At 47.3% G+C, this 15,000-nt stretch overlaps 1 protein-coding gene across 1 annotated transcript in view; it reads left to right on the top strand.

Moving 5' to 3' along the window:
- The window catches only part of LOC135828637 (uncharacterized), a 28,767-nt gene that overhangs the window by 12,009 nt on the left and 1,758 nt on the right, over positions 1 to 15,000 (top strand). The window contains exons 3-7 of the mRNA XM_065341055.1: positions 1 to 331; positions 4,354 to 4,665; positions 7,519 to 7,608; positions 10,297 to 10,662; positions 12,820 to 13,140. The exon at positions 1 to 331 is cut by the window's left edge and continues 5 nt beyond it. Coding sequence (XP_065197127.1) covers positions 1 to 331; positions 4,354 to 4,665; positions 7,519 to 7,608; positions 10,297 to 10,662; positions 12,820 to 13,140 — 1,420 coding nt within the window. The remainder of the gene's footprint in view (positions 332 to 4,353; positions 4,666 to 7,518; positions 7,609 to 10,296; positions 10,663 to 12,819; positions 13,141 to 15,000) is intronic.

Here is a 15,000-nt window from a genome sequence, read left to right as displayed (position 1 = left end):
GTGACAACGTGCAGCAGTACCACGGGGATCAAGTCTACCTGGTTATTTTCGGGCCTTTTAGCACAGAGTGATGTCGAGGCTCGAAAAACGTGTCGAGAAATGGGATTTGATCTGCTAGACTATGCTGCCTTCAAGGACACCTCACTCGGCTTGACAGCATGCGTATCCACTGTGCTGAAAAGTGCGCTAAAGAGATACAAGTATTATGAGCATTATCTGAACTACTGGGCAAACAGTGGAGTAAAGGGTTCTCCCTATCGATTCTCCACGGCACATGGTGACGAGGGAGTTGAGCAAGCACCCGGTTTCGAGAGCTATGTGATGTGTTCTGGTAAGCTATTGTTAGGAACATGATGTCTTGCTAGGTTTCTACTTTGCTACATTTCGTTTATGGCGGACCGTCATTTCTTTTTTTTAATCTACCCAAGTCCACCGTACCGTCAGGCGTCTACAATGGTGCTGTCTGGCTCCGGTCAAAAACTTCTCGTTCGGCACAGGGGCCAAGTTCCCATGTGCTTCAAGTGTGGCTCCCGTACACACCTCGCGAAGGACTGCACGCAGCACAACAACAACTCTGTATCTGCGGGAAACTCCACGCTGTACTCTAGCATTTATAAGGCTGGTTTAAGGTCGAGTACAGGTCAGGTCGTGGACCCTGAGCATCAAGTACTGGTTCATGATAGTTCAACTGCTGACTCGGAGATGACTACAGATGGAGCTGCTGGACAGCCTGCAGTTCAAGGCGAAGTGCAATCCTGTCAAACCACTGACATGCTTTCACAGACACTGCATCAGGAACGCAGTGAGACCAGGACGCCAATGCAGGAGGGCAACAGATTTTTCAGTGGCGGAGGGAAGGCACCTCATCAGTCACCTGGCACTGACAAAGATGGATTCACCATGGCATCAGGGAAGCATACATTCCCAGCAACTCCCTGGACTACCAAACTCGCCTATGCTTTCTCCACTGTAGCTGAAAGTGAGGAAGTATCAGGTGCTGAAGATACTGATAATAGTGGAGCGCAGGTCACAATTATTGGAGTAACATTTGAGTGCTGCCGTGACAAACAGTACCATCTTTCGCTGTGGCAAGTCATGAACACCGTCACCAGTAGGCGTGCGCCTAGACAGCAACCAAAGTTGTCAGTTGAGGAAGTGAGTGAATTCTTTGGGGACATTGTTCACGATGTAAGTAGGCCATCACAGTTAATGGTTCCCGAGGGCCCACATACGCCAGACGCCTTCATGCGTTTCCAGCCCGTCACTATTCGTGATGTCTGCAAGCTCCTAGAAAGTGTGAACCTCCATAAAGCAACAGGTAGTGATGCAATCCCAGGCATTGTGCTGGGTGATTGTGCACATGAACTGGCGCCTACATTGACTTGGATTTTCAACAGATCACTAGCCACTGGGTGTGTTCCATCAATGTTCAAGCTTTCTCACATCAGTCCCCTCTTTAAAGGAGGCGATCCAACTGTCTGTGGTAATTATAGACCAGTGTCCCTGTTGCCCATAGTTTCACGATTGCTGGGGAAAATCATCAAACAGCAACTTACGGCTTACCTTCATACCTGCCGAGCTATCCCTAGTACACAATATTCATATGGAAAACATCACTCAACGGAGGATGCTCTCACTCTTGCTTCTAATCGCTGGCTCAAGAACCGATCTGATCACAAAGTAACTGGCATTGCCCCCGTGGATATGTCAAAGGCATTTGACCGCGTACGCCATGATCAGTTATGGTCCGAACTGTATTCTGCTGGCCTATCTGGTAACGCCTTGGAATGATTCATGAACTACCTGTGTGGTTCTTATCAGCCAGTTTGTATCGGAAGCACATTGTCCAAACCAGTACCTTGTTCCCGAGGTGCTCCCCAGGGTAGTGTGCTTGGTCCACTTCTCTTCATATTGTACCCTCGTCAACTCAATGAAATCCTTCCTAGTAGCATAGTTCACCAAGAGTTCGCTGATGACATTGTCCTGGAGGCCTCGAGTCACAAGCCATATGCTCATCTCTGACTAATGGACTCACTAGTGTTTCTGGCTGGTTGGGTGATCTAGGTCTACTTCTAAACACCACGAGGACACACGTTATGTTCATAAAACCCCGTGGTCTGCAAGACATGCACCATCCAGTACAGTGTGGTCAGGACGTTCTACAAGTTGTACATTGTGTGAAGTACTACCTTGGAGTTCAAGTGGATGACGATATGTCTTGGGAGGTACATGTCGATCACCTCGCGCAGAAAGCCCGACCAGCAATCGGTAAGCTACGGCGGCATGGACATGGCTTGACAGTGAATGCCCGCCGCACTTGGCACATTGGCATGATTCAGTCCACACTCTGCTATGCCAGCAATGCCTTCTATCCAGCTCTTTCTCAGCATGCACTTGGCCGTCTGGAGCGTATGGCCAAGGCAGGGGTCCGGTCTATTTTGCTGGCACCAACTGCTACCCCTACCGCTCCTTTGCTTCCACAGACACGCATTCTTCCTCTTGTTCACATATATTATAGGCTAAAACTATTCGTATTCGTCCATCGCTGTATCCAGTCTGCTACATGTCCTCCTTTTGACAATTTCTTTATTCTAACTAATGCTGCACGCCCGCCTAACCGAAGCATAACCCATGGTCATTCCTTCAATCTCCTGCAAATACCCTTCCTCAGAAGCCCTTATAGCCGATCGTCAATCCAGTTTGTGGGAAGCGTATTGCGGAACAGTCTCTCGGCCGAACTTCAATCCATTGGAGAGAATAAGCAGTTGCGTGATGCACTGTGCTCGCAAGACCTCCTTATTCGCCAAGTTGCCTAAGCCGCTTTTTGTACTGTGCCAAAGATCTGGATCTACCCCTGCTTCATAATCTATACTACATTATCCTCTCCATTCTATCTCCCTTCCGTGCCTGTTTTTGCCCCCTCCTCATTCTCGTTCTGCCCTCTCCTCTTGTAAGTCGTCTCCTTGTGAGAAATAAAAGCACAAGAAAACCAACAAATTTCTCTTATTGGCCACAGGCCATCGTGAGAATAAAATATTTCAAAACATCAACATCAGCCACCACACCACAACTGCGCTCTCCAGCCGACCTCGACACGTTGCCACAGCACACCACCAGCAAAGTGGCACATCCGCTGGCACTGAATTCCTTCGTACAGCTGCTTCGAGTATAAAACTCTCCTCAGTGAAGGCACATACTGTAGAATGTCAAGTGTGCGCTCGAAACGACGTGTCTGTGCCACAGCGTATTGCCCCGAATCCGAACGCCTTGATCCACAGAGGGTGATTGGAAGCAACGACCACTGGATACGTAGCTCTGACTGACAGGCCGGCCAAAGTCCAAACGGAAATTTACCGGAAAGCAAAAAATTGATACCGGTACATCCGTAATGGTGAAAGAGAGTCGAACATAAAGCAAACCTTAGTGGCAAAGGCAGAAAGATACGTGTAAGAGGATGATAACGATGATGGTGACAAGGACAGTGGTGGTCAGAGACCTAGTGGCGGCGCAGGCGCTGAGAAGAAGAACACGTCGACAGTTAAATCACATCTGCTGTCTACCCAAGTGTGTCGTGAAAGGTCCGTGCTTCAGCATTGTTTGTTCCGCAAGTAGTTTTTCCAGCAGTTCAAAGTTCGAGAAGTAGTCTACATTCGTATTCGTGTTCCCCATCTTTGTAAACAAAAAGAAAGAAAGTGTCACCGCATTTGCACTCTTCCAGTAAATTCGTACTCACACACACACACACACCTACATATGCATGTAAATGTACATTGTTGCTGATTTTCCTATCATTTCTTACCTGTACAGTTTTTATTACCAGTGCAATCTATTTTCCGAAGTTGGTACTATTTTAAGTATTTTTGTTACTAGCTTTCTTCAAAAGTTTCATCAATCACTTTAGACCCGAATTCCATTTACAATTGTGACAAGAAAGCGTTCTGGAATCTTTAAAATTGTTGCTATGTCAGATTGTGATATGAGTGCACACATAGTTTTAATCGAGAAAAAGAGAGAACCATAAGTTTACAAGTTGTCCGTTTTGTCCGACACTAAAGATCATAAGCAGGATACTGTTGAGTCAAAAATTAATGTGCAACAATTAGCACAAGACTGGCTGATGTGGTACTGACATTCAACGGACAACTTGTAAACGTTTGGTCCTCTCCTTTTTGAATTTTTATCCTTGGCTCTCCATCAGAGTTTAATTGTTGTATTCATCGCCCGGCTCTATTACGCATAACTTGTACCCCACCTCTTTCCATGGTTTCCGTTTACGACAAAAAATCGAATAATTGAGAGTGATATCGTGTTAACATACTATTCTTTCCCGGTCTTGTTTTCTCTGTCCAACAGTGGGTTGGAAATCTCGTCAGTACGGAATATACACATTCTCAACACCTTACAATGGACTTGCTGTCACGTATCCGGCTGCAAAGCAATCATGCGCATTCCGCGGCCTGCGCATGATGGCAGAAAATGATGCATACCCTCGGGAATGGGAGGCTATGTATTATCCAGTGTTCAAGGACCTCTACAGGAATAGTAACTATTGGCTTATGGGTGGCAAAAGGTTTGTAGTCGCAAACTTCAAAAGCCCAACATCGAGGGAAATAATCATGGAAATCTTCAGCGACCCTGGTTTGAAAAACGGAGTGCTGTGCGTACGTAAGTATAAATTTGTTGTAGTTGATTTTTGTTTTACTTCACAAGGCCAAAGGGACAGTGGTGTCAAATGCCATGGAAGCGGATTTCAAAGTAGGAGAGAGCGAGCCAGCGAGTCAAGAGAGAGTGAGCCAGCGAGGGGGACGGGGGGGGGGAGAGAGTGAGAGAGATAGATAGATAGATAGATAGAGAGAGAGAGAGAGAGCGAGAGAGAGAGAGAGAGATAGAGAGAGAGAGAGAGAGAGAGAGAGAGCGAGAGGGAGAGAGATAGAGAGAGATAAAGAGATAGAGATAAAGATAGAGAGATAGACAGAGAGATAGAAAGAGAGATGGAGACAGAGAGAGACAGAGAGAGAGACATGGAGACAGAGAGAAGGGAGAGACATAACACATGATAAAAGCACAAACTTCAGCCACGCATTAATCATTGTTGTTTAAGGCTCCTCTTCTTCGCGCTGTTTTATCACCTTGTTTACTGTGCATTATTCATTGTTCTTGCTCTCGTTTGATTTTGCCCGTGTATCACCTGAATGGAAGGCAAACACGTTTACTCATGAAAACAAAGTTGTTGAAGAACCTTAAAAGTGTGTGCTGCTACCGAGTGTTATACAATAAAACCTGTCAAGGCGATCACTCGGATAAGGCGACCACCTGCCCCAGAAGACCACAGAAACCAGGACCAAGGGATGCTATTTGCAGTCAAAAGGACCCTGGATAAGGAAACCACCTGGAAGCAGAGACCACATTTTGAAGGTCCCTTGAGCGGTCGTCTTAGCCACGTTTCACTGTAGCTGTTTTTGTCTCCAAAGAGTGAGAGATAAGAATAATTATGCTGATATAATTATAGTGATTTTCATGAAGGATTTTGACATGAAGAAGTTTGATGCAAGAAACTTCAGAAGGCTCTAAGAGTACTTTGTCGAAAGTGTATACTGGGGGGGGGGGGGGGGGGGGGGCGTTCGTTTTGATCTACAGGTTTGGGTAGAAAATACTTCTTTCGATAGAGGTGTTCGGTTTTTGAAAAAAAATCTACTCAAAAGGGTAGATTCTACTTTCCTCTACTGGCTCTACCAGGAAAAAGTTGGTAGAATCTGGTAGAACTTGGTAGAGCTACGGGATTTCCAGCAAGATCAAGGATTTGTACACAACTCCATCCAAAAATAAGGAACATTTCACGTACACATCGTATAAACTACTAAATCAGGTAGAACAGCGTTCGTACACTTGCCTCTACCATCTACCTCAATCGGTAGAGTGACTCTACTCTACTCTACCAGGTAGCTAAAAACGAACGCAGCCTAGTATTGAAAATCAGGTTTATATTCAAAACAGGCTTCTAACAATGTATATGACAGTCTGTAGTACCAGACACTGAAGTGCATGTAGCTTTCCGGAGAGTCAAGAATCCGCCCGATCTGCCCGATGCCCTACGGAAGCTCCCTTTTCACACGGATATTTCACTTCATAGTTCATACCGTAAAACCGAAAAGTCTAACGACCAACGGGTTTGACGACTAAAAGGTTTAACGTTTTGTAATTTTGTCGTCATAACGTTTAGAAAGTTTAACAATGTTTGTACAGCAGAAAGAACATGCATCGATGTATGCGCATCTTTACACAGGCATCTCAAACCGGGTTCACGATAAAGTTTCTTCAAATAACGAAAAAATCGATCGTTAAAACGTTCGACTTTGTGACTCATTCGACTTTCCGGTCTTACCGTGCACACTTTCTAGACCAGAGTTGGAAGATTGCTCGCTAGGATACCTCAACACAAGCACTCAGAATGCACGGTATCTTTGCCGCATACGTCCTCAACGTTTCACCAAATTTTCCGCCATGGCCCAACATCAGCGTGGAAAGTGTTTACGTCGAGGTATCCTGATAGAGAGGTTAAGATGGGTATCCTGATAGAGAGGTTAAGATGGGTATCCTGATAGAGAGGTTAAGATGGGCATCCTGATAGAGAGGTTAAGATGGGTATCCTGATAGAGAGGTTAAGATGGGTATCCTGATAGAGAGGTTAAGATGGGTATCCTGATAGAGAGGTTAAGATGGGTATCCTGATAGAGAGGATAAGATGGGTATCCTGATAGAGAGGTTAAGATGCACGTTATTTCTGACGTGACGCGAAAGTTCAGCTCGCAGTATCTGGCTCGCGCGTCGAAAAACAAAGCGAGTGACCTGCAGCTCGCGTCGAAATTTGGAGTTTCACGCCAAATCTGACGTGAAATTGCGCGTCACGTCGGAAACAACGTGCATCTTAGCCTCTCTCATGTGTAAACTGCTTCAATGAAGTCTGTGAGTGAGTTGGTAGACTGTTGGTGAGCGCTTTCGCACTTGTTTTGAAGCTGCAACATAGGTGCCAGACCGGAGTTATGTCTGGGTACGAGTACGCGGTCAGTTTGTGGGTGCGTGTTGTAGCACTTTCTGACCAACTACTGAAGTATTGACTAGGTGCAGTGGCGCACAGTTCCTCTATTCGTAACCATGGGTCGCGCAAACGAAAAATGAACCTCCAACTCAGGCCCGCCGGAACCGGTTCCGTTGGTCAGGTTAACACCGCACCAACTTTGTAGCTACCAACGCTGAGGAGGGACGTACATCCCCGTCATACTGCTTGAAGTACATGTGTACACAAAGTATGAAAGACTACGGTGCGCCCGGACCAATTGAAAACTGCTTCCGGCGGTGCTGTACGTGATCGAAATCACAGGGGGTATTCCCTGATCGATTTCCTTGCACTCTTGCTATGTTAGCATTGTTTGATCCAGGGTGCAATCCTGGTCACATGCGTCCTCTGCCTTGTAATATGCTGTCAACTAATAACATGTGCCTCCTTCCATCTGCCTGCAGAGGTTTGCTATCAGGGGTTCCTCAGAGAAGGGAGGTGCGTCTGCAAAGGCTCGTATGCAGGGGACGGATGCAGGAAGTTGATGAGTAGAAGTAAGCGTGAGGCTTGTTTTCATATTCCTTACTGGCCTGCCGTGAGCTGTTTGGTGCTTTGCGTTCTGCCAAGAGTAAATTTTGCTCTCTTGTGTAAGAATTATTACGAGAGTGTCAAGTGTGAACAAACGAGAGCAAAGCAAAAAGTTCGTGTGCTGCAATCAGCGCTAGTGTGTCTACATGTACACAGGCATGCATGCACGAGCAGTATAATAGCGACGTCATGCGACGTCATCGTAACACTAGCACACCTGAAGTGCTTTCCATAGGGTCCGCCGGCGGCTAGAACTCACATCACGCAGTGTAGCAGGGGAGTCGGAAGGTATTTTAGTGTGGTACGGTCAGCCATCTGAAGTACAATTTACTCGTGGGGAAGGGTGGCTGAGCCGCAATTTTTGGAAATTTAGAGCCCAAATCAGTGCATTTTATTGACTCACGCGGTACTTGGATCAAAAAGTGGTACGGTCAATACCGCAGTGACCGTACCGTGTGCGACGCCCCTGTGTAGTGTTCCCTTTGCATGTTCCCAGCCCGATTTCCAGCGATCAAACGAGTCTAAACGAAAAAGCAACTAAGGACAGACACCATACTCAGCACTATGGGTGCGTTCACGGGACAATCTGGGCCGGTGATCAAGCACCCCATAGCTGGATACTTTCCTTCACAGGCTTCAGGCTTCAGTCCTCGGTGGCGTCTGTGCGAGATGACGCTATCCCTACATACACGAAGAAACTGAAACGCAGCATCTTTACTTATAAAGAAGAGGCACCTGTGACGTGTGTGTGTGTGTGTGTGTGTGTGTCACGCTCCTTATAAAGAAGAGGCACCTGTGACGTCTGTGTTTGTGTCACGCTGAAGCGCTGCAGAGCAGCGCTGCCCTGAGCACGCGAAGCGTGCGAACAGTGTAGCACAGTGTAGCTAGCGGCCGCAGAAGCACTGAGCACGCGAAGCGTGCAAATCGTGTAGCTAGCGGAAGCAGCCACAGAAGCACTGAGCACGCGAAGCGTTCGAATCGTGTAGCCACCACCACGTGCTGAGCACGCGAAGCGTGCGAACAGTGTAGGTGGTAGCAGACACGATCAGTACGAGTAGCAGTAGCAGCCGCGCGCAGAAGCACTGAGCACGCGAAGCGTGCGAATCATGTAGCCACCTAGCCTAGGCCATAGGTAGCACTAGCAGCCGCACAAGCGCTGCGGACCACGTGAACCGTTCTCTGCAAATAGAAACATCTGCAACAAAAGGATACAAAAGATCTGCACTGACTGCACTCTGCATCTGATCTGCAGTGAAGAGCGCATCGCACTTTTGTTCGTAAGTTTATGAATTTTTTGAGCCGCTTCATCCGCCACCAGGTGATGGACAACCCTGACCAGCCTCCCGAAGGCGTAACAGACGTCCCTCCTTCTCCTTCCAACCATGAAGAACCTCCCTCACCAGGACTTCAGCGGTCTGGCCACAACCACGTGCTGAGCACGTGTGCTGTTCACGTGTGCTGTTCATGTACTTGCTTCACCCGCATGCCACATTCGGCCAGGCAACGCTGGCCTGGGGTGCTGCTAGTTAGTTATAAAGAAGAGGCACCTGTGACGTGTGTCTGTGTGTGTGTGTGTGTCACGCTCCTTATAAAGAAGAGGCACCTGTGACATGTGTGTTTGTGTCCTGAGCACGCGAAGCGTGCGAACAGTGTAGCACAGTGTAGCTAGCGGCCGCAGAAGCACTGTACTGAGCACGCGAAGCGTGCGAACGAAGCGTGCGAATCGTGTAGCTAGCGGAGGAAGCAGCCATCCCTAGCCACAGAAGCACTGAGCACGCGAAGCGTGCGAATCGTGTAGCCACCACCACGTGCTGAGCACGCGAAGCGTGCGAACAGTGTAGGTGGTAGCAGACACGATCAGTACGAGTAGCAGTAGCAGCCGCGCGCAGAAGCACTGAGCACGCGAAGCGTGCGAATCATGTAGCCACCTAGCCTAGGCCATAGGTAGCACTAGCAGCCGCACAAGCGCTGCGGACCACGTGTACCGTTCTCTGCAAATAGAAACATCTGCAACAAAAGGATACAAAAGATCTGCACTGACTGCACTCTGCATCTGATCTGCAGTGAAGAGCGCATCGCACTTTTGTTCGTAAGTTTATGAATTTTTTGAGCCGCTTCATCCGCCACCAGGTGATGGACAACCCTGACCAGCCTCCCGAAGGCGTAACAGACGTCCCTCCTTCTCCTTCCAACGATGAAGAACCTCCCTCACCAGGACTTCAGCGGTCTGGCCACCACCACGTGCTGAGCACGTGTGCTGTTCACGTACTTGCTTCACCGGCACCCGCATGCCACATTCGGCCAGGCAACGCTGGCCGGTGGTGCTGCTATAATAGTATAAAAAAAAACTGAGAACTCTAAAAAATTATGATGGCATCAACGTGTGTGTGTGTGTGTCTGTGTGTGTGTGTGTGTGCGCGCGCTCGCGTGTGTGGTATGAGTGTCCGTGTGCACACGCATTTTCAATTGAAATGTGTATGTACGGAGCCGAGGCGCTTGTGTTTGGGTGCGTGGATACATGTGTGTGTGTGTGTGTGTGTGTGTGTGTGTGTGTGTGTATGTGTGTGTATGTGCATGTGTGTGCGCTTTGCGCATGTTTACTATGTGTACGTGTGTGTTTTTTACTTCGTTTCTTTCCCCCGTACAATTGGCAGGTGAAATCTCGAACTGCCCCACCAATTATGGATTCTCCACATGGTTTCTGAACAGGGACGCTCCAAATGGTTATTCTTGGGCAGAACCTTGGTCATTTAGTATCGCAAACAGTAGGTGCCATGAGAGAGGGTTTCATGTGATGAACTTCTCGGCGCTGACGACCGGGACGCCGCAGCAGCAGCAGTGCAGAAACAGGCCTTTCGCCAGGAATTTAGGTCTCGTCCGGAAATACGCGCGAGAGGGTACCGTCCACAGGTATGGGTATTGGTCGTCACCGGGCAAGTACTACTCGAATGGTCAGAATCCTCTGTGGATAGCAAATGATACGTCGTTGCATCAGCCGAGATATTACGCCGCTTGTTGGGGTGAGAAAATGTCACACTTGCTTGTAATCATTCTGTTTGCTTTTGATGTAATAATTATTTTAGCTTGTTGCCTCAACATTACAATGCGCAACTTCTAAGAGGGTCGAACGGGAAACAAAATCCCTGAGAGTCATCGCTAGGAGCGAGAGAGACAAATGCTCTGGTTTACCCCAAAACAAGCGACGCGCAGAGAATCCCTCTACCAAGAGAACTTTCAACACAGCGTGTGCCGCTTCTGACCTTTCGGCGTGGGTATTCTTCACGGCCAACTTCCTCAATTGCATCATAGTGGATGCATATGTATATAGTGTATCAGGCCTGCTTGAATCATGCTAGTACGCACTGCACAGCTAGAACTGTGTTATCCAAGACGTGTGCCGTGACAGCAGCCCACTGGGGGTTGCATACTCTGGGTTACAAGCTCTCACGCCGTTGCCAAATGAGCGTCCCAATCCGAAAAGGTGGCCTGCGGGCCGTTGCGCAGAGTCGGGAATGTGTAGTTGAGAGGGTGGATGTACTGTGTTGTCAAGGGATTTCCCCTCTCCACCCACACTCCCAAAAGGGCACCTGCATGTACAGTAAAACCTGGTTTAAGCGACCACCCCACGATGCCAGGAAAAGCGGTTGTTAAAGCCAGGTGGTCTTTAGAATCAGGTCTTACAGTGTCTGCGTAGAACTGTCCGTGCATGGAAAAACGAACGGGTGGTCGCTAAAACGAGAGGTCATGTATTACTATTTTGCGAAACAGGAGAGACCAACTCTCGCAAGCATATTTATGTGGATGTTGTGTACAGCTAGGCATGTTCTAAGAAATGCGTAGCCTTGTTGTTGTTTGTTGTTTATTTGATCTTTACTTTACCAATTCAACAGGCATTTCTGCCTTCTCACCAGGTCCGGAGACCTACAATGTAGTGCCGACAAAATGATGAAGAGCATTCAGAAGAGTAAATGAAACAATAATGTATGGTGACAGTCAATTTTTTCTTCAGACTTTTCCCGTTTGTCTCTTTCCCTCAAACCAGTTAATAATGTATAACATGAGATTAAAATCATGTAGAAGGTTATACGAAAGCGAATACAAATGCCTGATAATGTTCTCCACACCGCCATAACTACACATTGTATGTAAACGCATCACAGTCCACAAAGGATGAAACAGTTCTGTCAGCAGATTTAATGCATGACAATGTATTTTTGAACTCGGAGGGTGAGCCAATTTTTAAATTATGGTGAAAAAGGAGAAGGACAAAATGTTGCGAGCTCTGACCAACTGTACACCAACGTAACCAGATCTTATACAGTCAGAACTTGTGCCAATTTGTCGCACTCGCTGACGGTATATAAGATCTGGTTACGTTGGTGGACAGTTAGTCATCACTCGTAGCATTTTGTCCTTCTCCTTTTTCACCATAATGTATTTTTGGCTAAGATTTTTGCACAGTCGTCTGCTGGATGACAAGAAAGTCGTTAAACAAATTGCTTCACTGTTTAAATATGTCCCCAAACTAATGATAGAGACAAAGTTGTTTCGAATCTGGACACTCAATTATGGCCTCTACGTGTACTGCACGAAAGGCACAGTCATTTAGCATAGTTGTTCATTCTTCAGCTTTGAGAGCAACGGAAAAAGGTTGCAAGATAAGAGAGCGACGGTGTGTGTGTATGTGTTTGTGTGTGTGTGTGTGTGTGTGTGTGTGTGTGTGTGTGTGTGTGTGTGTGTGTGTGTGTGTGTATGTGTATGTGCGCTGTGTGTGTGTGAGTGTGTGTGTGTGTGTGTGTGTGTGCGTGCATGTGTGTGTATGTGTGTGTGTGTGTGTGTGTGTGTGTGTGTGTGTGTGTGTGTGTGTGTGCCTGTATGCCACGGTATCTGATTGCGGGGTCTTTGTCAAGCTGCCTGTTGGTTCTCACTACCGGTATATTACAACTCCCTGGTTCTCACTGCCGGTATATTACTGCTCCCTGGTTTTCACTACCGGTATTACAACTCCCTGGTTTTCACTACCGGTATATTACTACTCCCTGGTTTTCACTACCGGTATATTACTACTCCCTGGTTTTCACTACCGGTATATTACTACTCCATGGTTTTCACTCCAGCACAATCTCGACTGTGCCCCTTGTGCTGTGTTGTTGCTTATAACCCCTTTCTACATGTAGGAAGGTGGCTCACAAGAACAACCGCCTCTCCTCAAACGCCTGGCTCGTTCTCCCTGGCCAGACTGTACGCCAGAACCGTGCAAAGCTACAGGTTTGCAAGCGAAGCCTGCGACCTCATCGGGCACGAGCAATTATCTGCACACCAGCTGTACGCGGCGTTCACGTACAACGCGGCTCTCAGGGAACATCTGACATATCTCATGCTCCCCGGTACGCATTACATTCTCGCTGAAGGACAGGTGTTGGCTACGCGTTACGGTGGTAACGTATACTTTGGTTACACTGAGAGACTTGGATACTCTTTTGGGGTCTTGTGTGGACGTAAGTGGTTCGAGTTTTGTATTTTAGTATTCTGTTATTTTTACTTAACATTCTACTCCCCATGCTAGAGTATAGAGTAGACACGCACGCGTGCAGGACGCGACACCCCAAAAGACACGAGAGTGAGTTTGGAAGAATGGGAATGTCGGGCAGAGTGGCTGGCCTCAATTGAGTGCGCGTTAACGAATCGTGTGGTCGGCCTACCGAGGGCAGGAGCTGTATATGACCAAGTGGTTCGGCCTGCGCTGAGCAGGAGCGGTTTGTGACCCATGCGAGTTGGTGGGTCGGCCTGCGTTGAGCAGGAGCGGTTTATGACCCATGCGAGTTTAGTAGTAGTGCGCGAGAGGCCAGTTACGGAGAAGTGCCCGCATCCATGTGTTTCAAAATATACGGAGTGGAGTGTAAGAGGAAGAAATGGGATGAGGAGGGTGGGTCAGAATTTGAAAGCTGACTTCAGGCAAGGAAACTGGAAAGACAGCAAGCTCTGTTGTGCGCACAGGAAATCTGCGCATGCGCAGAGCGTGGGCATGTGATGTCTATGATACACAGCAGTGTGTAGAGAGAGCAAGATCGTGCACACACGTAAGGAGGGTTATGCAACCCGTTATAAAGGCCAACGGCGAAGCAATGGTGCGTGACTGTTAACAACGGTTAACTCCTACATTAACCGAACATTTGCGCATTTCAAACAGACCCTAAGCTCTTCTTATACGGTGCACACTTTGCATGTACAGTCATGTAGGTGTTGACATCCTGGTGAAATGAATTGGCGATTTGATTAGTAAGAGAGTATTCAGATGTTGCATGGCTTCGATACCGGTATGATGGGGTTTGTGTTAGTGGAACGCAGCCCTGTGTAACAGACAGTAAATTAATAATTGTATGAAAAAGAGAAAAAAAGGACCAAGGAACTACAAGTTACGCTATAACGTCCACTAACACCACCAGTTACTGGGTACTAAACAATCAGCTCATGCGATAACATTTTCAAAACACTGACGGACGGTACTGACGTTCTACAACTAACTGGTTGACAGCTCTAGCACATACTGGATGCGCACTCCAACAGCCTTCCAACTTGGAAGGTTCTAGGTGATGTGATAACATAGGAGGGGAAAGCCAGTTAGTTTGTAAAACATTAGTACTGTCAGTCACTGTCGTGCAATATTATTTCATGAGCTGACTGTTTGGCAACTGGTGGTGTTAGTGGACATTTGTATAGCATAACTTGTAGTTCCTTCGTCCTTTTTTCTTTTCCATAAATGTATCCTTCGCTCTCCATCTGAGTCCATGAATTAAAATACTAATTTTAAACTGTGTCTGCTCCAGGGCCGGGTCAGCGACCCGGTTAAGGGGTATTTGGACCCATTTGGAAAAAAAGAACACCGGGTCGCTTGTGACCTGTTTGGAAATACATTATACATGACGTACAGTCACAAGATATGTATGTTTCCATGGTGCACGTCATGTGACTTTACATGTACATGCAGTAGCCGTACTTAACCGGAAACCGGCTCTGGTGGACACGAGTGAGGTGCACTGTCATGTTGCTTAGACCACTCATGTGAAAAGACTGAGTCGAGAAGTTCACTGGCCAGTCGATGAGGCTGAGTCGACGGACGGAAACCCTTATCAACTCGCACTTCATGTTTGCGATTCATTCATACATTTTCTGGATTCCCCAGAGGCTGGAAGGCCTGTCGAGGGGTCTCCATATCAGCATTAAAAGAACATGATTGACGCATAAATAAAACACGAATGACGTATAGATAAAACATGATTGATGCACATAGACAGGTGACAGTGAAAAGGGGGAGGGGGGGATACGCAAAACAGAGCTTTTCAAAATATTAATCTGTA

The sequence above is a fragment of the Sycon ciliatum genome, chromosome 12, assembly GCF_964019385.1.
Source record: "Sycon ciliatum chromosome 12, ocSycCili1.1, whole genome shotgun sequence".
Taxonomy (NCBI): Eukaryota; Metazoa; Porifera; class Calcarea; order Leucosolenida; family Sycettidae; genus Sycon; species Sycon ciliatum.
The sequence above is the reverse complement of the archived record's forward strand: the minus strand, read 5'-3'. Positions and strand labels throughout refer to the sequence as shown.